Raw genomic sequence first — 25958 nt, 5'->3', positions numbered from 1 at the left:
GTGCAGAATCGCTGTGGTTCACAGTGGCTGTGAAACTATTTTTTATTTAACTGAAGGACATGCACAACAGTTCATCTTATGCGGATTTCTTTTGCATTGGATCCTATGGGAAACCAACCAAATGATATCACACATTGTTCACCTCATCTGAGAATTCATCTCAATTGAGTTTGTTTCAAGAGGAATTAACTGTAGTTCATTGAACCGAGAATTTTGCTGTTTCAGTGTTGGCAATACTCCTTGTAATATGATGCAATTAGGTCATTCTGATGCCTTTGCCTTTCTCCCTCTATCTCTTTTTTTTTTGCAAAAGGGGTAGGGCATTTTGTGCCGTAAGCACAACTGGGTTCACCACTCGTGGTGTGTAGGTTCTGCATACGATTGCAATGCCCCTATTTTTTGCACATAGAAAGTTTTCTCCAAGAAAAGAAAAAGGAAAAGCACCATCCTTCGACACAGGTTTGCACTGACTAGTTTACACCAACAGACTTCTGATAAGGGAAGTAGGAAGTGGAGTACTTATGATGTATTCCATTTTCCTCTGTAATGCCCTACTTCCCTGAGGGTAAATAAATAAACAGATAAAAAATACCTATGTAAATGTTTACTTTGAATGAATAATTGAACAAAGAAACAGGTATGTTGCTTAAAGGCCATGCTGGCATTCGTGATTGTTTTGAGTTGAAAACAGATATACTATATCTCCAAAAGATGAACTGAGTCATTTAGTTTGTCATTAATATTTGACTTCCGTTTGCTTGAACTGAGAACATATTTGCACTCCTCTGCCATTTCTGGCTACGCCCGTTGTTCTGTTTCAATTTCCTGCTTTCCCCAGGTGCACTGTCCGAGCCTGAAACACCAGGTGCACCTCCTGGGTGGCCTGTGGCTGTTGCACCTGGGTGCCAGCTGTTGTGCCGTCACCAGCAGCAGTCTCCAGGGGCGTCACCCTCCCTTCCAAAGGAGAAGCTTCAGTATCTGGCTCTCGCTGTTTCGGCCCAGCTGCTGCAGACAGCCGAGGACATCAAGTGGATCTTGGTCGAACAGAATCTTGGTGGGTATGGTGGCCTGTACAGCAAAGAAAATAAAGGAAGCATGTTTGAATTGTGAAAAGGGACGGGAATCATGGGAGTGTTTAAGGGATACACTCGGTGGTTGGAGGAGCTTCTTGTAATCTAGGTGGTTTGTGACTGAAAAAAAGAATGTTGTGCACAGTAAAATGTTTACAGAGAAATGAAAAGTGGTGGCTGGTTGCAGTGCACACCTTTTAATTCCCGTGATGCGCAGGGCCAAACAGCGAAAGTCATTGATCGGTATTTTTGCAAGAAGTTACATAATGAGGGTGTCAGAAGCAGTGCATTGTATGGTGCACAAGAAGTCTGGCAGAAATATTCTGCAAAAAAGGAAGACATTGGCAGTCAACTCTGCTGAAATAAAATATAATCAAGAATTGTGGGTAGATATGGAGAACACTTAATGCAGAGGCTTATTCTCTGTGTGTGTTTGTCACTATTGCTTCTTCTTCATTTATTTACTCTTTTTTCGATTTTTGAAGCTAAAAATGTTTGATGCCAACCTGCGATCCCACACCATGTGACCTTATCTAGCACAGAATGGCAGCCGAGCATAGTAGACTACGAGCACCCTTAGCGAGAGTTACAACTGTTTTTTTGTCCGCATCTGCAGTGTTTCTGTCCATCGTGCTTTCACTACTTCCGCCAGTACAAGGGATCCGAGAGCTGGCTGTCAGCCTGGCACAGGCGGCATTGAACTCGTCTCACAAGGGGTGCAGCAGGCCCCATCTTCTTTTCAAGGAGATTGACCAGCATGCTGCAGAAGTGGCCGCTGACACGAAGTACATGCTTGCTAACCCGAATGCTGGTGTTTCAGTTTCAATGATGACAGCAAGGGGAGGTCAGGGGTGGTGCTCGCCACCCCAAACAAGTAATTGGTTGCTTGCTCCATTACCCGACAAGAATTTGGTAGAATTTGGTTACATTAAATTGCAGCTAGTAAAGGGACATTGCCTTCACAATGTGTTCTGTTCATTTTATTTTTATGAGGAGCAATGCTACGTAAGCATCATGCCTATCCCAAGTTGAGTTAAATTGATGAAGTTGGGGAAATTTTTTTATTGGAAGGGACGGTTTAACCAGCTCATTTTTTGAAGTAGCATTTGTTGTTTTTTCCTAATTTGGCACTTGCCTTTGATGTGAATTATTTTTTCTGGCCTGTGGACGATTGTTCCTATGCAGAGTGACAAATTTCTTAGAATGATGATCCACAAATATATACCTTATAATCTCATGTAAGGGCTGCACCCATGTATGGACCACACCTTCAGTGTTGAACTATATAATTGAGAAAAAAATGTGGCTATACTTTTTTTTTCATTCGTGTATGAGCCGCATCTACAAAATTTACTCCCAAATTTAAATAAAAAGTGCGGCCCTTACACAAGTTTATTATACAGTAGCTTATTACAATGCTAGTCTTTAGGGTCCCCGCAGGTGCATTGTGCTGAAGTATGATCAAACTGAAATGCAAAGAAGGTGCCAGAATGAAAAGAAACTTAAAAGGTAAAAAGTACCGTGGGCATTCGTGTAAGGACTGCTCTTTATCTTTGCGATTTTGACGGTGTGCGGCCGTTACATGGAACCCGTGCCCTGTTCATGGGGTGGCACGTTTTTTTATGATGTATTAGCACTTCTGTGGTGAATCTTTTAAGTACATAATGCATTAATTAAAGGTATGGACGGTACAGTGCACAGTGACATGCTATATTGCTTGATAGCCAGCACGAGCCACCTAAAATAAGAAGCTGGTAGGGCACTTTTTTGGCCAAAGTTCCCTTCCCTTCCTTGGCAGAGGTATGTGCCTACAACTGTTGGGGCATAGTACCTTACTGAGAGTAATGATGGTTTGGCCAGAGGTTCAATACAATGCTTAGCTTGTGCGATATGGAGCCATTGGTGCGAGCTGGCCTTACCTGGGTTGCTTTTCTGATCACTTTACTGGCAAAGGCATGCAAAACGTCAGTGGTACCTTCATTTTAATGTCAGATTATTGTGTTGTGCTTAACTGGTAGCATGGTTATGCCTTTTATGATAAACGGCGACTAGTTTCAAAGCATCTTTGCTGCGACTTCTATGCGAAGCATGCCCAACCGCCAGCGACTGAGCCAGGCGGGCAGCATGTCATTGCAGGGAAGTACGGCACTAGCATGGGTGCACCCTGTTCCGACTTTTGTGCAGCTGGAGATAATACCAATAACGTTCTGCCTTTTTTGGTGTAACACCCTGCTCACAAGTAGAAAGTGAGGCAGTCTGACGAAACAACACGTGATCAGCATGATCGCACTGGTTGTAAAGAGTGTCGTAGGCAGGTTTCACCATCTGTTGGCTCCGAGTGGAATGCACCATGTGTTTAAATGACACATGCGTGAAGAGGAATTCTTTTGGCTGACTTTATTTCTTTGTAAATTATTGGCTGCCAAGCCGTGGCTGCGGCCCTTACACTAACACAGCCCTTACACAAGTATATATGTCAAACGAGCAAGGCGTTGATTAGTGCCAGGACAGCACAGTGTTCCGCAGTCCCCGACTGGAGCTACTTGAAAAATTGGCCATCATTTATGAACAGTAGCTGTTGATGGAGTGTCTGAAAAGCCTTGCTCTGTGTCGTACCTGCATGCAGGGAGCTGCTGGAGCTGATCGTCACGTGGAGTCATGGCCTGAAGAAGCAGAACACACTCCTGGTGCTTTTGAACCACCCTCAGGTTCCTGTGGCGATTCAGAATGGCATACTCCAACTGGTGACGCAAGTTGACTCCAAGGTGTGCGGACTGTTGATGATGACGATGGGAGGCTCTGGTTTCGGTGGCAGAAGGCCAGTGGGACGAAGGTGCACAGTGGCTGTCATGTTTTTGGTCTGGACAACGTGGGAGTCAAAGACCGTTTTTTTTTCTTTCCTAAGATTTCACCCCAGAGAAAGCTGAGCACCAGGCCAAGGAGAAACTTGTATCTGCTAGAAAACTGATGGGTAGTGGCACTGGGTATCGAACCCTGCACCTCCTCCGTACTAAGCAGATGGTCAAGGCCATCACTGCAGTGTTGCTTTTTTTTACCTATTTTGCTTCGAGGGCTTTTGGTTGTGCCACGTGTGTTAAGGCTGATGTAATGTCTTTTGTGTAGCAAAGTGTTTCAGAATGGAAAGTAAGAGAGCTTTGCTTTGACAGCTTTCTTTTGAGATTGGTTGAGTTGCTCATTGCGTTACTTCCTTGTCTCAAAAGTAGTTTTCATTGGTTGCGTTGAGATAAGGGTTGAGATAGTAGTTTACAAGACATAGGTGTGAGTTGCCTTCCATTCATATCGCCAGTAAAAGCAAATGGCATGCCCCCTTTTGCAGTTTAACTGTACAAATCAATTGTATGCAGCAAGGTGCAGTAAATGCCACTTGGAAGTGTCGAAGTCTTTGAACATTTAGAATGCAGGCAAAGTCATTTCGGTATCAGATTTTTTTGTCAATTTTTATCTGTGTGCCTGAGCTGCCTGTTTTACGTATTTCTGGCCTGGTGAGAGTAGGTAATGTCCTGAAGCTCCACCCTAGCACTGAGAAGCACTGCAGTGTAGAACTCCGGATAAATTTTGACTACCTGGAGATTCCTTAGCTGGTGCTGACATTACACAGTATACTTCAGCAGAAGTGAGGCACTCGGGTATCTGTGCTTGTGGTGAATAGATACCTTCACATTTAAGGGTATAATTTAGCATGTTTATTTTATTTCTCAGCTTTAGGTTGTTGCAAAACACTGGGAAGCTGCTTTGTATTGACATTTTTTTCTGCTACAAAGCTCGCTGTAAAAGCTTTCGTCATTCTCACCACCACTGACAGTGGCATTGGTTGCAGCTTACAAGATGTAGGTGCAGGTTGCCTTTGGTTCATTTTGGTGGTCAGAACAAATGACTTGCCTCCTTGTGTTGGTTAATTTAGTTAATTAAAGCTGTATAGACAGATAATTTATGGATGTGTGTTTTCTTCTTTCTAATGATGCGCAAGGCATTAGTATACGTGGAGTACCACATGGCATTCACCTACAACTGCTGAATAATTTATAATCTCATTTCTCCCTCATGCTGTTTTAGTTTCACTTTCAGTGGCCGAATGATGCCAACTTGCAGTTTCAGTTCACACAAGGCATCACAAAAAATGCGATGTAATCACTGCTTCATCATTTTAATTCAATACGTTAAAGCCAGTCCACCTCAAGAGCTGGAATGACAATGCATGAAGCAGCAGCAGTTATCTTGCTTTTTTTTATGCCTTACGCATGCGAAACTGACATCACAGAGCTGTCGGAACTCAAACCAAAAGAGCATGGGAGGAAAATTATATTATAAATTATTTAGCTGCGGAACGGAAATACCACGTGGTGATCCATCTATAGTAATGTCCTACACATCACTGCGAAGAAGACAACATGCCACCAAAATGCGTTGTCTATACTCTTTTAATGGACGTGATAGCTGCGAGATGCTTTAAATGCCGCAGCATTTGGCTACAAGGTGGGATGAACAGGGATATTTTTAATTTTGAAATGTATTGAAGCTTCGAATACTTAGAAATGTTGAAGGGCTGCGTGAATTGAGTTCCATGTACTCAAAAAATCGTACATAACACAAATCCCTGGATGTCCAAAGAGATTGCGCGCTTAAAGCGGAAAACAAAAAGACTTAGAAAACAAATCAGGAAGTCTCCCTGTCCTTCTAATGTGCTCAAGCTTTCAGACATGCACCTTCAGCTGAAGGGATGCATAAGAAAAGCAAAATATAATTATCATCATGTAACCATGAAAACTTTCCTTGTCTCATCCCCTGCCAAGTTCTGGCGGCATTTTAAACCCAGAAAAGACCAATTCTGTAGTATGTGTATCGACGGTGCGACTGTGACTGACAAGTCCCATATTGCGAACGCATTCAACAAATTTTTCTGTTCCATATTTACATTTGATGACGGCAAAAGACCTTATTTTGCATGCCATGGTAACTCCGCTATCAGTGATGTATCCATATCAGAACAAGGCATCTTATCGCTTTTACTGAACATTGATACAAAAAAGGCACACGGAACTGACGGGATCTCAAACGCCTTCCTGTACAGGTACGCAGAGTGGTGCTCCAAATACTTGATCTGTTATTTTTAGAATATTCCTATCTCAAGCAGCGCTTCCAGCTGACTGGAAGTATGTGAAAATTACGCCCGTACCGAAAGTGGAAAACAAATCACTTCTAGCATCCTATAGACCAATTTCTCTATTGAGCACAAGCGCTAAAATAATGAAACATATAATTTTCAAACACATATCTTCTTTCCTGGAGGAGCACAACTTAGTCGATTCCCGACAGCACGGCTTCCGCAGGGGCGTATCTACGGTCACGCAACTTATAGAGGCAGTGCATGATTTTGCAGCAGCACTCGATAAACAAAGCCAGATCGATATTATTTTTTTAGATTTTGAAAAAGCTTTCGACTGCGTGTCCCACCCAAAGCTGCTATTAAAACTGCGAACCATACTCAAGAACGACACATTGCTTGCATGGATAGCAGCTTATCTCTCCTGTAGAGGCCAATGTGTGGGAATTGATGGAGTGTGCTCGAGCTATATGTTTGTCCAGTCGGGTGTTCCACAGGGATCTGTTCTTGGGCCCCTTTTCTTCCTAGTTTTTATTAATGATATTGTTAGTGTAGTACCCGTGAAAATAAAACTTTTTGCTGATGATTGTATTATTTATCAAGAAATTAAAAACTCGGATGACCAAAATCCACTACATTTTTCGCTAGCTCAAATAGAAAACTGGTGCTCAACGTGGCAAATGAAAATAAACAGGAAGAAAACGGTAACAATGACAGTAACGCGCAAAAGAAAACCCCTCCTATTTCCCTATTCCGTCAATGGACACCCTTTATCTTCCGTTAAAAGCTGTAAATACTCAGGTGTAATCCTCACCTCAGATCTCAGATGGAATGAACATGTTTCATACATTACAAAAAAGGCTATGCAGAAACTAGATTACATGAGAAGAACCCTGCGCAATTCTACACAATAGATAAAACTCCTTGCCTTCAAAACTTTTATCAGACCCGTTCTTGAATACGCTTCGGTAGTCTGGGATCCGTGAACTCAATTAAACATTGCCAAACTCGAAAGCATCCAAAAAAAGGCAGCTCGATTCATCCATAACTCATATAGTTGGCGTACCTCAGCAACTGCACTTGTGGAAAAAGCTAATTTAGAACCATTACAATTGCGACGGTATTTTGAACGAATGAAATACATGCATCTACTCTACAATAGTAAGCTAGGTATAGATAGTAGCATTTATATCGAACATGTTATACGGCGATGTACACGATCAAACCATTCCAAAAAATTAAAACAATATATGTGCCGAACAGATACCTTTCAAAATTCCTTTTTTCCGAGAACCGTCTGTCAGTGGAACGCTTTGCCTTGTGACGCTGTGGAATGCCCGACTGTCGAATCTTTCTTATCAAAATTGAAGTGCATAAGTTAACTCAGCCTAAGCGTTTTTGGTTCCCGCTATTGATATTGCTTTGTGGTTGTGATTTTTGTCATTGCTGATGGATCAGCGTATGTCTACCGTTAGTGTTTATTTACTAAAGCGTGCTATTGATGCCAGTGTTCTTGTGTTATGTGCCAGTGTTGTTTCTATATGCCTGAACAGCGCGAGCTTGTACAAAGCATTTTTCTTTCTTATTTTTTTCTTTTTTCTTTTTTTCTTTTCTTCTCGGTGTTAATCTGCTCAAGCAGGCGGATGACACCACTGTTATCATTATCATATCTTGTAGCGCTTTTTTGTACTTTCTTCACCATGTATGCTCACTCCCGCCAAAGGCCTTCTGCGAAGGCTGGCAGTACCTCTGAAATAAATAAAAATAAATAAATGGCAAATGCAGTTCAGGAACTATTCAGAAAGCAGCATTGTCTACCTTTACTTGGCAGTTTATTAACCTAGTGGAAATAGAGTTCATTGTTCTGTGTAAGAAAATCATTAGTGGATACTTTGGTCTGTTTTGAGCATGCTTGAAGTGGGTGTAGCATATGTAGGGTACAGACACAGTGAGATTGTCATTGAGCAACTCTGTGTTTGTGTACATCTGTATTGCTTGTTGTCAAGATGGCTACTAGTCTCCTTTTCCCGCTAAATGGACTTTTTTTGACGTGATGCAACTTCTGAAGAGGGGGCTTATTGACGGGAGAGAATAGACTTGCGCACAAAGCAGTTAAGGCAGTGTAGGCAGGAACCACCGACGAATGCCAGCAGCCTAAGCTTGAGTCTCGTGCGGAGGCGACCAGCGATGGTGATGAAATGTGGCTTGGCTGCGTGGTCTTCATCATCTTCCTTGCATTTCCATAACATTGGAGAGTGAACTGCAACATGCTATGCTTATGGAGCATATGAACAAACATATTTTTTTCTTTATGAGCGCTTACTGCCTGAAGACACAAAAAGGAGAGTGATTATATAAATGGGAACAGGCTTGCTGATCTAACAAGTAAGGTTTACAATTATTTGTTACTAGTGCCCAGGTATGCTATTTTGTGCACTTATTGCATGGGCCCAGACTAGCAACTGGCTAAGGGTCCAGATGCTTTTGTTGCCCACTTTTGTAAATGTGTATGTTCCAAGGTAAATAAAACTGAATTGAAGTGCGCAAGGTACTGATCATGGGGCCCCTGTGTTCAAGTAGAGTATGGCACTGCTACATCACAAGTGACAGTGACCCTGCTTTGGGGTAGGGTGCATCACATTCTTCTTGCCAGAAACACCTGCCTCCTTTCACTGTTTGCTTCATAGGTGCATGACTGACTGCCACCCTGCCACCCTCAGTGGGCGTGGGAGCAGCTACGTGATGCGGCTCTTCAATTTCGTCCGTTTCTTTGCCCAGGTTACTTCATGTCTCCAGCTTGGCGCCTTGTACACTTTGGAAGCACGGGAATGCAACGACTCGCCAACAAGTTTCGTCAGCTTTCACGGTGAAGACTTTGACCACCACTGGCAACCCTGCTGGACCGCTTCCTCGTGGATCAAGGCATCCGGATCAACTATGTCATCAACACTCGTCGTCGATAAGAACTGCTGGCGTGTCCCGGAACTGTTCAGTGGTGCGGCTACGTGATGCGGCTCTTCAATTTCGTCCGTTTCTTTGCCCAGGTCAGTCATGACTCTTGTCTTTACGCAAGTAAATCGGACAATGCCTGCTTGTTGCTGCTCCCACACCCGGGAATACTTTTGTCTTTGCTATGTGAGTGCGTTGTTGTTAAAGAGCTGCTTCTGCTGTCCGGTGATGTGGAAGAAAACCCAGGACCGCGATGCAATACCGGTTCCCACGATGCAGGAGATGACGACGATGCACAGCAGAGGCAGCTAAGTGATATGTTTGGGTTGCTACAGGATATGAATATTCGAACCGCCAAAATGGAGAAAGACCAAGTCTACTTAAGGGGGGACACCCCTCTTAGAACTTTTTGTTCCATATTTATAAGTGGATCTGGTTGAAGCTTGCACCATTTGTGTAGTATTGCATGATGATTTCAAATATCTGATTAGTTTTCTTGTAGATGAAATAGTTTTCAAAATTCCACCTAATTCATGTTGCTCATTTTGAGATCGGCTAATTACTAAACACCCTATGGCATGATGAGAATAGACCTGCCAGAGTGATCTAGAAGGATCATAGAGTGCAACAAGACAAGAATTAATGTGCTAGAAGAATTTCAGCCAAAGTTACACCTAGTCAAACCTTAGTGACAAAAAGCCCAGGTTGGCACCCAAGATTGATAATTATTTTGTAAATGTTGCCTTGTAATAACTGAACATATTTTAGTTTTAAAGCACTGTCCAAGCGTTTTTCTTTCTAACAGAACAAGAATGAGAGCTATAGCACAAATAGTTTAAGAGATATCGCTCCTCCAAAATTGCAGAACCCTAAAAATTGCAGTTTTGAGAAAACGAGAAAAAACATCTCACAGTATCTACATGTAAATTATGCCAATGATTGATATGTCAACATGATCAGAAACTAGTGGAAAGTGAACTAAAGCAAAAATTAATGGCTTATGCCAATTTCAGCCTAAGTTATGCAATAGGAAACTTTTGAAAGGAAAGGTCCATTTGGGTACCCTAGACAGATAACCTTCTCAATAAATTTGTTGTTGTGGTCATTGCATTTACCTTGGTGTCATGTGACTCACTAGGTTCTCTTTCTAGCAAAAAAAATTATAGCAATAGCAAGAAGAGGACCGGAGATATTAATCTTGCAAAAATGCAACACCACCAAAATTTGGGGACTGTGAGAAGCACTCAAGCCTTACAGCATATTTAATCAGGAAAGAAAACCCCAAGGACCTTTGCATGCTTTCAAAATGCACCAGGAGCATAGTCAGGGTGCATGCTGTCGCGGTGCTTCTTTTTTTCCGCTTTAGCAAAGCTAAGCGAAGCTGCCCGCTTCTTCGCAGAACGCGCGTTACGGCGCAAGTCCTTTCCTTTAGCTCTCCTGGAGACAGTTGCTGGCATGTTCCCGTTGCATTCTTGCAGAATTGCTGTTGCTGTATGCTTGCAGCCGGCATTGAAGCGCAGCACAGCTTCTGCTGTGGCTGCTTCCACAGCAAACAGTGACGAATGCCGCTCTTTGTGGATCAAGGTCCAGATGATCGAGTGGAAGCTCTCGTTTGAATTCTGGGTCTTGCCCCGAATGCACCTCTGCAGCAGGCTCTTCTCTGATAAGCGACTGTACACGGGCAAAAGAGCTTCAGCCACATCGCTTGGCAGACTGTACTTATGCTTCGGTTCGGGCTCCTCTTTTGCTTTTGCAGCATTGTGGCGGCACCAAGACTGCTCACCAGTGGGACACAAAGTGTGATTGGGGCAGTCATCAGTAGACGTGATGTGGTAATATGTTGCCATCACGGCGCTCATGGCATCCACATTACCTACATTTGACCTTAGCGCTTGGCCATAATATATAGCTAGCTTGTCAACTAGATCAGCTGTGAGCCTTCCTCTGCCACCAAGACTTTGTTTTCCTGCACCCTTGTGCCTCTGCAAGAGGTTGCGCAAAGCTGCTCCCATACGCTTGTGCACATGGTTTATGCAATCCACCTTGACTACTTCAATGTAGCCATAGATTTTAGCATCTTGAAGGACATTAAACGTGCGACTATCCCCATCGCATAACATCGTTGTGTAGCGCATGTTGTGGCGCTGTAGAGACCTCTCAAATCGAATTTTGCCTGCCTCTACCTCCATTTGGCCAGCCTTGCAGTTGGTGTTCTTTTGGCACTCGTGGTGCGATCTCCAGAGTTCATAGCCGCCAGTGTTCAGCTTTGGGCCAGTTTCGCAGCCCAGACAAAAGTTTGACAGCAGCACATAATCGAGCACATAACCAGTGAAGAGTTCCACTACGGCACCGACGCCTATATGTGACGAGTGCCCGCGCGTCATCCATGTGCCGTCATAACACATGGCAATGTTCCCCCTGTGTCCAAAACAAAAGTCGTCATATACCTTCGCCACTGCCTGCGCGACCTGTGCCATAGCTGCCGCGGCTGCTTGAGTAGCAGCAGGTTGCAGTGTGTTTTTCAAGTGCCGTTGAAACGTCTTGTTGTGCATGCCACGCCGCGACAATTCATTGCTGTCTGGGCGTTACCGGTGAACAGCATTGCTTGACTAGCAAGAATATTGAGCTCGAAAGGATTGCACTTTTTCTCATCGTCAACCCTCCGCAAGTTCCACTCGGCCGCAATCTCACCACAGTTGTCACATAGCACGATCAGTTTCGCGGCGAGGCCATAGCTCTGATCGCTGGTAATCAACCGCACACATCCGCGACACGTTTTGCACCGCACGGCATCCAAGACGACGTTCGCAACGCTGAGGTCAATTATTGCATAGGAGGCTGTTCCGTCTGCGTCTGATCCTGCGGACGCACCACTTGCATCGGCGAACAGCGCGGTCTTTCGTGCCGTCGCCGGCGTTGATTCCAGTCGATCAAGTGTAGACTGCTCACGGGCACTCGCTTGAGTTATGTCACTGTTAGTGACAGGCGCGGTGTCAATTCGTATGCGACTACAATCGGCACCAAGAACACCGCCGTTGTCTAGCGGAGACGGAGAAGCGTCGCCGTCCACAACGTGGCCGTCACGCAATCCCGTACCACGGGCGCTTGCTTGTTGCACAGTATGCAACAATGTCGCGTCATTAACATGTTTTTTTTCCTTTTGCACGCTTTCGCCCGAACTTGTGCACAGAGCTGTACTTCTTCGCGCCTCCTGGCATGGTTCTCGCATTGCACTAGCGTGGTCGGCAGAAAGACAAAATGGTGTCGCCGGGCGTCCGTTTTCCATGGCTAGCTTGCTGGAACCAACCAGACGACGCCATTTTGATCACGTGCCTAAACCGGCCAATAGCAGCGCGCCGCTATTTATTTTCTCTTTCGTTTTTTTGGCGAAGGGGGCGTGTACAGGGTTGCTGCTCGAAAGAAAAATTAAGCCAAAAGCCCGCGCTTTCGAACGAGACCAAAATAGCCGCGGTAGAGCACGTAGTTTCGATGCGCCGGGCAATCGAAATTGGGTGTCGTTTGTCCACAATTTAAAGGGCAATGGGTGTGGTACTGCATTTTTAAATTGCTATAACTTCTTAATTACGTGGGGTATAATGATGAAAATTTGCATACAGATGCGGAATGGTTCAAGGAACACGAAAATTAAAAGATTGAAAATCTGATTTTTGGGCCGATTTTCGGTGCCAAAGAGCCGTGTCCCCCCTTAATCAGTACTGTCAATGAAATCAAGAGAAGTCAGGAGGCAATTCAGAATCGTTTATCTGATATTTATAGTAGGCTAACTGTGGTCGAAGGCAAACCTGCTACCAGTGGATCTTTGCAGAAGGAGTGCCAACGATTACGATGTATTGCTGATAGCCTAGCTAGTGAAAATTCGAAACTGAGGGCTAATCAGGCGGAACTTGAATATAGGCAGTGCCGTGATAATCTTCTGTTTTATGGCCTTTCTGATGCCAATTTAGAGTCCTGGGATGAGACTGAAAAAAAACTAGTGAATGTACTTTCATCAGCCTTGAATTTGCCACCGTCGGAACTATCGATTGAACGGGCTCATAGACTTGGAGCTTTTTCTGAAGATAAAAGCAGGCCAGTTATTGCGAAGTTCTCATCTTTTAAAACAAGGCAAAAAATTTTCTTCTGAAGTTCTAAACTGAAAGATAATGACATTAGTGTAGGTGAAGATTATTCTCTCATGACTGGCAGGCGTGGAAAAAACTCGTTGAATTTGGTATCGCTCAAAAGTCTAAATTCAAACTGCGCTCATTATCGTTTCTGTATAGTACTATTATTAGTAGTGTTCTGCCTAAACGTGATGAGCTTTGTGCGACTATCGACGCATGTGATGCCGACATCGTTTGCCTTACTGAAATGTGGCTTTCAGCTAAAGTTGATGGCTCGGAAATATTCCATTGCCACAAGCATTTTACCACTTATCGGTATGAAAGGGGCGACAGGAATGGTGGTGGTGTCTTGTTAGCTGTTGCTGACACACTTTTTTCTTCTCCTGTTCATGTTGTTACCAGATTAGAACTTCTTTGGGTTGAACTGCGCACGCGCGTGAAAAAATTGATTTTGCGCGTTTGCTATCGCTCTCTCTCGTACAGTGCCACTTTCATTGAAGAACTTCATGACACTGTTTTCACGATTACCGTTCGCTTTCCAAATGTTCCTATTCTTTTGGTTGGAGACTTCAAATTTCCAACTATTATTTGGTCCAATGTACGTTCTTATGCCGACCCTTCTTCTACGGAGTGCGATGGTGTTTTGCGCTTATGTGCCGACTTTAATCTCTCCCAACTTGTTACTAATCCTCCCCGCATTACATCTTCATCGTCGAACTTGTTAGACCTTGTTCTTACCATGTTGCCTGATCTTGTTGCTCTAACATCTTGTTTGCCGGGCTTAAGTGATCATTGTTTGCTTCATTTTTCATTGAAGTCGTGTCACCACAGCAAAATAACGATTCTAAATACATCCGTGACTACAAAATGCCAACTTTAAGGCCATAAATCGTGAACTCGCTGGTTTTATCGATGTTTACTTACCGTCTTTTCACGAGCATCCAAACAAAATAAATGGAACCTTTTTAATTAACTAACAAATGTTTGCCCTGGTTTAGTTCTTCACTGAAAAGGCTGTCAAACAAAAAGAAACGTCTGTTTTGTTCCGCCAAACTGTCCAATTCTGTGCTGTGGTTGGATGCTTATCACTCCGCTGCATCTGAATATAAGTCAGGACTAAAACTAGCTAAATAGTCATTTTTTAGTCATACTCTCCCGTCGATGCTATTAAATAATCCCAAACAATTTTGGAACGTGGTTAAGAAAACTGATCCATTTACAATTAATCTTAAAACTTAAGACGATCAAGTAATTCCCAGTGAAATGTGTGCTGATGTTCTTAATGATGTGTTTACAGCTTCTTTTCTTAATGATTTAATTACCGCAATTCCTCTTTACCCACCCCACGACTTCTTGTCTATGAACCCCATATAATGGATTCTGTTGGCATCGAAAAAATAATTGATCAGCTGAAGACGTCATCATCATGCGGAGTGGATAGCATAAACTCGAAAATTTTGAAAAATACCAAAGTGTACAGTGCTATTATTCTTGCTGAACTCTTTCAACAATCTCTTGTGTCTGGCTGTATTCCTAGCGACTGGAAGGTGGGCAAGGTGGTTCCCGTGCACAAAACTGGTGTCAAACATTCTCGTAATAATTATCGGCCCAATTCACTTCTTAGCCGATCCTTGTAAGATCATGGAACATGTCATTTGCTCTCACCTTGCCAATTTTCTTGAGTCAAATTCTTTTTTTCAGTCATTGCCAACACGGGTTTCGTAAATTATTCTCATGCGAGACGCAACTTCTATGCTTTACACAGGATCTTCATTTCATTCTTGACCGGGGTTCCATAGCTGACTGTATACAGTAGCCGACGGGTAATTCGGACTCCAATAATTCGGACTTGTAGGATATTTCGGACTTCGATGAGGCACCGTCAGTTACCCCATAGAAGCGCATACATATTTGCGACGGATATTTTGGACTTCAAAAGTCCGAAAGTTCGATTTTTCGGACTAATCTCAGTTGCCTGCGGGCCAAAATCGGCCATCTTATCGGCTTTTTCGCCGGCGCAAAAGGTGCCATCTTGGGTTGAGGTGGATTTATGCTGAGGTTGGCTTGGCTTGACACACATTCGCTACCTCACTGTTGCCAATAGAGGTCCCTGCGATCTCTGACACCTCGGGGTGGCAGCCGGATTGTCATCGCCGCCAACTTGCTTTTGTCGCCGACGTCGTCGCGGGCAGTTATCGCTTGTCCCATATGTTGAAAATTGGTTATTGAGGGGAAGGAAATTGTGCAGGAGCTATCTCACATCTCGGTAGGAAAGGATAAAGGAGGGACTGAGAGAAGAAAGGAAAAAAAGAGGTGCCGTAATGGAGGGCTCCGGAATAATTTCGACCACCTGGGGATCTTTAATGTGCACTGACATCGCACAGCAGACGGGCGCCTTTGCGTTTCGCCTCCATCGAAACACGGCCACTGCGGTCGGGTTCCAACCCGGGTACTCCGGATCAGTAGCCGAGCGCCCTAACCACTGAGCCACCGCGGCGGGACTCATGCGTTCGCCATTCGCCGTTTCGTCAATTGGGTTTCTCTGACCGCGTTGACCGAGTGGCGCTCAGTCTTCACGAAGTTACATCTGTTCGTCGTTTTGTGATTGCGTCCGGCGGTTCCGCAGCTTTGAAAGAAAAGTGCCTTATCTTTGCGTGTGTTTAAAGGGACACTGAGGAGAAATTGAAGTTGGCTTGTATCGATAGAATAGCAGCTCCTGATCACAAAAACGCCACTCTTACTGAAAACAAAGCTCTTGTAATGTAGCAAAATAGCAAGAGCCAAAATACAGGTGTCGCCGCCACAGGCCAATCTCTCAAGTACAAGCGTGATGACTTTCTAGGACAAGAGGCGCCACCTTGGAGGAATTTTCCTTACTTCATGGAAGCCACGAATCTCTGAGGCTGGCAAAGGAAGGTTGCGCACCGCACCGCTAGCCGTCATAAATCACGGAGTCTGCGTTTACGTCACGTATCACGTCACTCCGTTCTGTGACGTCATAAGAGTTCTCCGTGTCGTCATAAGAGTTCTCGAGGTTGAATCAGAGCGGCGGAAAAAACTTTCTGAACTTCGAATCCAAATTTCTTTGAAATAAATGCATCTTTCGCGCCCGGACAAGCGGCAACAAAGCCATGAAATGCCGAAGTATCAGATTTTGCTAACAAAAAAAAGTGATAGAGTTCTCCTCAGTGTCCCTTTAACGAGCGGTGTGGTGCACACTCGTGTTGTGGACAACATGGTCCCGCTGGGTCAGTCAAAGAAGCGTGGGAAGTATTCCAACTAAATGCGGTGACCTTGCTGCCTAGCATGTACAGTGAAAGCACAACCTTGGCGCAAATCGTTGCCAGCAAGAGAAATTTTTCGCAAGGTAAAATCAGTGACATTTTTAAGGCAATTTCATCTCAATAAAGTGATTTTTTGTACTTCATGCATTTTTCGGACTGTTCGATTATTCGGACCATTTATCGGGTCCCTTTGAGTCCAAAAAATCAGTCGGCGACTGTATTCTTCGATTTCTCCAAAGCATTTGACAAAGTCTCTCACCAATTACTACTTTTCAAATTAAATAATCTCAATCTCGACCCTAACATCGTCTCGTGGCTTCAGTCTTTCCTAACTAATTGTTCTCAGTACGCGACTGCTAATAAATCCAACTCTCGTTACTCTCCAGTGGGCTCAGGCGTTCCCCAGGGTTCTGTCCTAGGGCCCCTACTTTTTCTCATTTATATTAATCACTTGCCTAACAACATTGCTTGTTCCATATATTTTTTTGCCGACGATTGCGTTATTTACCGTGAAATTAACAGTGACTCTGACACTTCTGTCCTTCAACCAAGTTTCAGAATGGTGCAAATTATGGCACATGGAACTTAACAATAATAAGTATAAACATTTGCGTCTATCTCGACGTAACACTGGAATAGCCACTTACGACCTTAATAATATCCCTCTTGAAACTGTGTCGTCGTATAAGTACCTTGGTGTGCACATAACTTTTAATCTTTCTTGGAATCTGCACGTGGAATTTATTGCTAACAATGCTAACCGCATGTTGGGGTACCTGCGCAGAAATTTCTCCCTTTCTTCTACTTCAATAAAATTTCTCCTATATAAAACACTTGTTCGGCCTAAATTGGAATATGCAGCATCTATCTGGGACCCTGACCTGTCATCGTTAGCTACTGAAATCGAATCTGTAAAAACCGTGCGTCACGTTTCATACTTTCCAATTATCACCATATCTCCAGTGTTACTGCTATGAAAACTACTTTATCATTGCCACCTCTTTCACTCCGCAGAAAAATTTCGCGCTCATGCCTATTTCATAAGATCTATTACTACAAAACCCTTCCTTAAGAGCTGGCTACTAAGTACCCCTACATATGTCTCAGGCCACATTGATCATCTTCGCAAAGTAGGTGTTCCGTCATTCCATACTAAACACGCTTTCTCTTCTTGTGTCCCTGAAACTTCTGACAGTTGGAACCACATTCCCAGGCACATTGTCGATATTTCTAATTTAAGTTCTTTTAAGACTGCCCTATGTAATCTTTATTTGTAGGTTTTAGTCAGTTTTGTTTTGCGTTCGTTTTCGTTGCCTTTTTGCTGTCTGCCGGAAATGATCTCTTTTTTTGGGAATTGCTGTTTTTTCCCCTTTGCCTTCTCTTGCCTTATTTTGTGTTATGTTTTGTTCATTTTTCGCCGCGTTTTCGTTTCTTCTATTTTGCTTTTCTGCTGCACTGTATCGGACCCAATGTATGTCCTTCCCACTCCCCTCTTTAATGCCTTCGGGCCCTGAGGGTATTTGAGTAAATAAATAAATAAATAAATTCCAGGCTGCCTTGTAAGCAGCTGTGAAGTTGATCTCGACAACACTTGGTCCAGAAGACCGTGACGTCGCACTTGCGACACCGCTACCCTCCAGTCAGGCGCTACTGCTGAGGGCCTGCTGTGCCAAGTACAACACCCCCGGGTAACCCGGCTGGCCGATGCGGAGGGAGCAGTGGAGGTGCTGGAAAAGGCGCTGCATTGGTAGCCACCGTGGTGCTTCAAGCATGAATCTTGCCTATTGCTAAACACCTGCTCATCTTTGAGCAGGTTTTTTTTGCGCTTGTGGGTTCTTTATTTTAGTCAGAAGACACGAGCCTGCAGCATGGCTCCTTAGAATGGTTCCTGCAGAGCCTTTTGGTTCCTTGGAGTGCTTTTTTAGGTTCCCGGAGCACCTGAATCTATGCATGTTTCAGCCCCTTTCTTTTACATATTTCGTTTTGAGGACTGATTATACTCTTAAGTGCTCCACAGCAGGAGCACCTATAAATTCATGCGTGCCTACAAGTACTCACAGCAGGTTCTAGCATTCGGCAGCTAGCCAGTATGTTCTTTTTGACGGGTCATGCATCTACATGCCCTTTTTTGCATGCATCTTAGGCACAAAGAAATCTAAGCCAAGAAACAAGGGTTTATTAGCATCTTTTGGAGTATGGAGTTCTGAGAGGTTAAAATGATTAGGTATCCCTGATTGCTACTCTTATATAAAAAACGACTAGTTTGTTAAGTGCTTCTGCACGCAGTGAGACTTCTGCATTCCACAATGTGCAGGTCAGCAAGGATTTGGTGAAGAAGCTGCCCGAAGAAAACCAGGCCATGCTTCTGGACACCTTGGTCGACTTGGCCCTTGACACCCCACCTTCTGTTCAGCACTCAGCTGTCAGCGGAGCACTGTGAAAGGCATGCAAGATCTGCTGAGCTGCACAAAACTTCCTTGCTTTGGTGGTTCTCTTTGCTGTGTAACCATGCCACACAGGCACAGAAGTATACATTGAAACCTCGATAAATCAGCGTCGGCTGATTCGAGATCCCGGATAATTAAAAACGTTTCTAAGGTTCATTAGATTGTAATGTAAGTTCTACCAAATAATTTGAGCCTGCATCTTGCTCTGGCTCAGTTAATTCAATGGCTGGTGCTATGTGGGAACCGCCAAGTTTGCCATCACCCAGACTTGGTAACACCTGAGTTCTGCTAGTAGCACAATGTCATACCGCTTATTTTAGAGGGCAAGGCTACATTAAGTAGCGCGATGTCTAATATTGTACTTTTCACTGCTTCCCACACCATTGTGCAGGTAGTGGCAACACTGGTGCGCAGCACGGTGACACTGTGCTGGTCATGGCGACCCTTTGTGGTTCACCGGGGCCTGATCAGCATTTGGTGGCATTAGGTGCCGGCACCAATAAAGAATATAGTTTTAATCTCTTGCACCTCGTGTGGTGCACCGAGTTCATCGAAACAAAATACGCTGTGCTGTGCAGTGCCTGGATAGTCGAGATAGACTGCATACACACTCTTCTTGTTGCTTCTCTTTAACCAACAGTTGCTGTTTCGCGCATGCACCTTAGTTAAAGCTGCTCTGCACCATTAACCTGACGTATCTGACCTTGGCCGCTGCCCTCAAGTGCGCTGGTAACATTGAAAATATCCCTCAGATATCGAAACCAGCCTGACCAAATTTTGGGCAACCGGCAGTGATGTGGCAACCATAATGAGTCCAAATGAGCTCCCGATGTAGGAAGAGTTGTTCGTTTAACTTCAGCCGCAGCTTTACTGTGTGCAGTCATAGCGACTCTTAACCGTGCCGCAAGCGGTTAGACAACATTTTGTACTTTCCTCCTTTGTTTACCTTCAGGTTTCGGCAATTCTTAAACCCACCTAATTAGAATATGTTGCATTCTGACGGGCTTCATGTTAACAAGGTTCTACAGCAGCATTACAGTTTACTGTGGGTAATTCAAACTCGTGTAATCTAGAAAGTGAAAAAACTATTTTTCGAATATTCGGCTCTTATGATAACTGTCCTCCTAAAAAAAGGTTTTCACGAACTACATATAATATTAAGAAACTTTTGATCCTCTTAGAGGGCTCAGATTAGCAGCAGTTGACTCTAGCCCTCTCATGCCCTTAGCTGTAAAGCCTTTCGTTGTCAGGCTGCGTGAGCAAGCTCAATGACATTTGGCTTGAGGTATCTACAGTTTGATAAATTTATCTCGGCTCTTTCGCTTATGGAATGAGTACCGTTCTGCAGTTGCAGTCTCTTACATGCAGTAGCATATTATTTAATTTCCAGCAGCATCTTATCAAGCAGCTAAAATTTTATTCAGAACTGTCAAATGAGGCATCTCCACAGCACACTTGATGATACAGGCACCGTTTCTGCTTGCATCTCCGACTGGTACTGTTTTGCTAGTGCACTGGCTTAAAACTAGTTTTCCAGGTTAAAAAGAATTTTATTCTGTGCAAGGCGATTTTAGTATTGCAGTATTGGTGTGAATGGATTCAAGCTTATGAGTAGCTTTCATTCTGATGAATGGCATTAATTTGGGATGTGTGGTGCAGGCTTGGAAAATAAACATCATTTCTTGCACATGTTAGTCACAGGTATCCAATGTATGACATTAGCTGTATGGACGCCTCATAGAAGTTCCTAATTTGACTGGGGCTAGAGTCAAATGCTTCATGAAAATCTGCTTGCTCATTCGGCACCTCTGCTCAAGTTTTTGTGAAATGCATTTTGTTTACTTCACTTCTCGTTAGCTCCTGATCTGGAGTGAAATTTAGTGGATAGCTGCTTTCCTGTAGAGTGCTGAAATCAGCTTCGGTTCAATCTGCGTTGATTTGGCGTATCCGTAAGCTGATGTTTGGTGGTTGATAAATGCATCATTAGCTCCATTACAGGTAAAGAATATTCTTGCTGAAATTGGCCTTTGGACTTCCTGGTGTTTTGCTTATTGAATCTAGACAGCATTGCTGCTGCGGGATAGTTGGGAGGTACAGTAGGGGGTAGTTGCTGATAGAGGAGGAGCACAGAAAACAATGCAGGTGAAGGGGAGAATGAGATGACACCTACACCTTGTGACAGTCACGATGCTGCAGTCGAGCGGCAACATTTGTTTTACAGCACAGAGAGTTCGCCTTTGCCTCGTAGCACTCATGACATTCAAGCGTTTCCTGTGTGTTCTTGCAGGTGTGTTTCTTCGGAAGCCTTCTCGTGGAACCTCTGCAGCGTACTGGCGTGTCACTGCAGAGTCCAGCCCGGACGGTTCGGGAGGCCAAGAAAATGAGGTGACTAGGCTGGTTTCTTGGTTGGCTTTGAGGTTCATTTCTTCGGTACCAGCGCTTCTGTTTGTGAGTTGAATTGGCGATTATGAATTAAACTGATGCTTGTGTTAAAGTAAATGAGCTTGCCGTACTGGTGAAACGTAGTTGCATGCAAGTTCCTGCCCACTAGCCACTTAGTAATAAAGATAATACAGACTGCCAAGCAAGCTTTTTGGACGCCAGAAATTTGAGGTTGCAGAAGTTTCACACTTTTACATGCAAACAGTTGCTTTTTCTTAGAGCCGACATGTGTTCAAGGCAAACCTTGTGAACAAAAAGGAGGTTCCAAGGTTCAGTTTCTTGTTTTCTAACTGGCATACTTTACTTAGAACAGGTAGTGATTGCTGATCAGGACCATGAGAGGGAAATAATTAGAAGAATAAGAATGAGGTGGAGCGTATGTGGCTAGTTCTCTCAGATCATAAATGGCAGTTCACCAATATCCCTCAAGAGAAAAGTATGCAATAGCTGTGTCATATCGGTATTCACCTAGGGGGCAGAAACGTGGAGGTTAACAAAAGTATTCAGGTCAGGTTAAGGACATTGCAGTGAGCTATGAAAAGAAAAATGATAGGTGTAACATTGAGAGACTGGAAGCGGGCAGAGTGGGTGAAGGAACAAATGCGGGTTAATGACATCTTAGTCGAAATCAGGAGGAAGAAGTGGGCCTGGGCAGGGCATGTACTGCGAAGGCAAGATAACCTCTGGTCTTTAAGGGTGACGGAGTGGATTCCAAGAGGAGGCAAGGGTAGCAGGGGGCGGCAGAAAGTTAGATGGGCGGATGAGATTAAGAAGATTGCCGGAATACGGCGGCTGTGGATGGCAAAGGACAGGGTTAATTGGGGAGACATGGGAGAGGCCTTTGCCTTGCAGTGGGCGTATTCAAGTTGGTTGTGATGATGATGATGGTGGTGGTGATATTTTAGGCATTCTTTGCAGGGCACGGGAGTAGCTATGTTGGCTTTTCTGCTGGCCAGCTATTAGCCTTAGAAGGCTTTCACTCTGCTAGGGGTTGTGGCCTCACTTCCTTTTACAGCGGTGGCTGTAAAATAGCTACCAAGAAATGGGGAAAAAAATTTGGAAAGGAGCATCTGGAAAGGGAGAGGGCAAGGAGAGGTATGTGGCAGGGATAGGTGCCGGAGCAGAGAACGACAATTCTGTATATGAAGGGGCCGCAACAGAAGCGACTGAGCGGCACATGTAGAGGGCGCCGCTGTGCATAAGTAAATCCTATGCCCCGACACGACAGAGAGGCCGAGAGTGTTGACGTTATACGTGAGTCATGCTAGCAGGAGTGCCATAGATAAAGAGGAACCACACCGTGTAGAAGTTTGGGCTTGTGGTGCATTGTGTAAGCTTCCTTGTTTTGCCCTGACAGTGTTGTAGCCATGGTTGTTTGTTTGTTTCAGCAAAGACTCAGTGTAATTAGAGAAGAATATTTTGACACTAGCATCACTCTCACTCGTAATAAGCGAATGTTCATTATAACTGCGGCCATTGTACGTGGGCTCGACTGTCTTGCTTATCTTGAAACTTCCATCTAGCAACTTCGTAGTGTTTGAATCCCAACTGCTTTCGCAAAAATCTGTGTTCCTGCTTTCGCCTGCTGGCGGGCTCATGGATGCTACAGAAGAACAGGACCCAGCAGAGTCTCCCCAGTGGAAGCGCGTCCTCATCCTGCTGGAGAGAATCCAGAGCCGAAAGTCGATCGAAGAGGTCATGCTGCTGGTTGGGCCACTTTATGCGCTGCTCAAGAGGTAGAGTCATTGCATATCCCTGTTCACTTGCTGCATTACATTGGCATTGACAACGCTTTTAAGTGACACGGATCTTGTCTCACGTTCGTGATCTTAGAAAGTGTGCATTTTTTAATATATTTTTTCATCTGCCTCCTCTTATCATCATCACCCCCATCGTGACCCTCTTTTTTCTCTTCTTTGCGTTCCCCAGTGCAGAGTAGCAGTCCAGATATCTTTCAGGCCAACCTCTCTGCCTTTCAAGTCAATAAACCCTCACTCTCTTGGCATTGACAGAGAACTGCTTTGTTAACACCCTTTCTGTCCTGAAACCATGTAGCTTGGAGGAGTTCTTGTGCAATGGACACATTGGGAAACTTTTTAAGAAGTCTCTGCTTCTGTGCTTAGTGATTTGACGATGATGGATTTTTTATGGCGCCAGGGCATCTGTGGCCAAAGAGCGCCATGGCACAAGGTAGTATTTTCCTTCTACTCAAGGTGGGATCAAAGGCCCATTTCCCAAGCATTTCACCCTAAAGAACCTGAGCACCAGGCCTGGGGAAAGCTTGTATCCATTGCATCACCGGTGGGCACCCTGCGATGCTGGCGATCTGTCAATGTTTTGAGAAAGAAATAACTGGCATGCAATTGCGCTATGCTATGTAACGCGAGAACCCAACAATACCCGTCATGCTGTGCTATGTCCCGTATTTACTCGAATGTAACACGACCACGATTGTAACGTGAGGGTCGACTTTTAGGGTGTGAAAAGGGGGAAAAGAAAACTATGATTGTAACGCGAGGGTAGACTTCGGGCGTGCGACAGAAAAACCGTAAGAACCTGAATGTGACGCGAGGAACCGACATCGCACAGTTCTGAGGGTCAAAGACAACTTTATTGAAATACAAGCCAAACAGGCATTCCTATACACCGTCATCCTCACGGTAGTTGTCGCCGTCACTGTCATCATCACAGCTTGACTTTACTTTGTCACTAGCTGCCTCCCACAGCAGGTCGTCCTCGCTTCCGTGTAGAGCATTTGAAATTGAGCATTTCTTAAATGCGCAGTAGCCCAAATCATGAGGCAGCCCTTACCAGGCTGCTGAAACCCAGTGGGCAACGGTAGATGCGCTTGGGCATTTCAGCCTGCCTGCAGGTGTTGTTGTTGATTCGCTTTCAATCCACTCCCAGTATAACTGTCGCAAGCAATCCTTCAAGGGCTTGTTCTTGCAAACGTCCAGAGGCTGGAGAATGGAGGTCATGCCACCCAGTATAACAACGAGATGCGTTTGGTCACGCTGCAGCTTTTGTTTGACGCCGGGTGTCAGGTGACCTCGGAAAGAGTCCAGAACCAATATTGGTTTCGGATGCAGCAATGCGCCTGGCCTTCGGTCCCACACGCTTTGAATCCGATCTATGACAAGATTCGAGTCCATCCAACCTTTTTCGTGACAGCGCACAATAACGTTTTTCGGGAAAGTTTCCTTCAGGATCATCTTCCAGCGAAAAATGATGAATGGAGGGAGCTTGCGGCCATCAGGCAAACATGCCAGCATAACGGTAATCCGATTTTTTTCGTTGCCTGTGCTTCTAAGGCGAACTTCATGCTCGCCAGACTTGTGCACTGTTCTGGACATAGGCATGTCCAGATACACGGGGGTCTGGTCGGCATTGCCGATATGTCCAAGTGGCATGTTGGTAGAGCGACGAAGATCGATGACGTAGCGCTGGAACTCTCGAAGTTTTGATTCGAAGTCCCCGGGCAGCTTCTGGCAAATAGAAGTCGTGCGTCGAAGGGAGAACCCGGCCCTTCGCATAAACTTCTGCGCCTAGCCTCGTCATGCCTTAAACTGGTTTTAGGCCAAAACCGTGTCCCGCGCAAGCTCCTGTGCTTTGCACTGAAGCATTTCAATGCTTACTCCAACTAGTCGGGAACGTTGCTCGCTAATGAACTCTGCATGGCGACGCTCCAACTCCGGGAAGCGGCCTTTCTTGGGCCTCGGAAAGCCTTTTCGCAGGCTGTTGCAGTTAAACAATTCCTCGCGATGTTTCCTCCATCCCCTGAACGTCGATTCGTTGACGTCCAGACGTCTTGGAGCCGTTGAATTTCCCACTTTCTCAGCAGGCAGAATAGCGTTGCGCTTGAAGCCAGCTGTGTACTGAGCACGTGAGCACGCCATTCCGCTTGAAGACCACTCGACCGCTTGATGGCCTAAGACTCAAAGCACAAATGCACAACTACACACACTGGCACCAAACACGAGAAAGAGTGAAGAAAGCGCGCTGCTCCATGCCCTGCTGCCTGTCAATCACGTGGCCACCCTTCTGCATCAGTTGCAAGGATTAACAGACAGATGGCGGTGGGATCGCTCGCTCCTTTGCTGGCGTCTTGGCGGCGATTGCGAGCGCTCGGTGCCTCCGAGATGGCTGTTTCTTTTTGCGGTCATGGAGGCCACACAACCTCGCTACAGGTTGCGAGCATTCGTCAAGAGGTGGCGCCCTCTCATCGCGCCAGTGACTCTAGCTGGTGTTGACTCTTGTTGGCTTGTTCTCACTGGTCATTTTTTTTGCGTTTGCGATTAGGTTGCCACTTTGTCCTAGTAGTTGTGACCTGTGGTTCGCGTACTGGTTGACCGGCGAATTGGAGTGCGTGATTTCGAATGACCAGTACGATCAACGCACACGTTTGACACATGAAATGATTTTAATAGTGTGTGTTTGGTGCTCTTCATAGCATTTTTAAACCTGGTATTCGATTGTAATGCAGGGGGTGACATTTCCTTTCTACTTTCGGTAAAAAAACT

The 25958-nt window shown here is 44.8% G+C and overlaps 1 protein-coding gene and 1 long non-coding RNA gene across 2 annotated transcripts; one reads left to right on the top strand and one right to left on the bottom strand.

Moving 5' to 3' along the window:
* Window positions 1-1727: 1727 nt before the first annotated feature.
* LOC144110878 (uncharacterized) lies at window positions 1728-18993 on the top strand. The gene is made up of 4 exons (XR_013309941.1): window positions 1728-1855; window positions 3697-3835; window positions 8971-9236; window positions 18864-18993. It is a non-coding gene; the product is annotated as an uncharacterized LOC144110878 (long non-coding RNA).
* LOC144114072 (uncharacterized) lies at window positions 10443-12461 on the bottom strand. Its single transcript, XM_077647530.1, has 2 exons — window positions 12449-12461; window positions 10443-11719 (listed from the first exon to the last, which is right to left on the bottom strand). The coding sequence occupies exons 1-2, from the start codon at window positions 12459-12461 to the stop codon at window positions 10443-10445; spliced, it is 1290 nt and encodes a 429-aa protein (XP_077503656.1).
* Window positions 18994-25958: the final 6965 nt, after the last annotated feature.

The sequence above is a fragment of the Amblyomma americanum genome, chromosome 1 (assembly GCF_052857255.1).
Source record: "Amblyomma americanum isolate KBUSLIRL-KWMA chromosome 1, ASM5285725v1, whole genome shotgun sequence".
Classification (NCBI taxonomy): Eukaryota; Metazoa; Arthropoda; class Arachnida; order Ixodida; family Ixodidae; genus Amblyomma; species Amblyomma americanum.
This window is presented reverse-complemented; position numbering and strand designations above follow the sequence as displayed.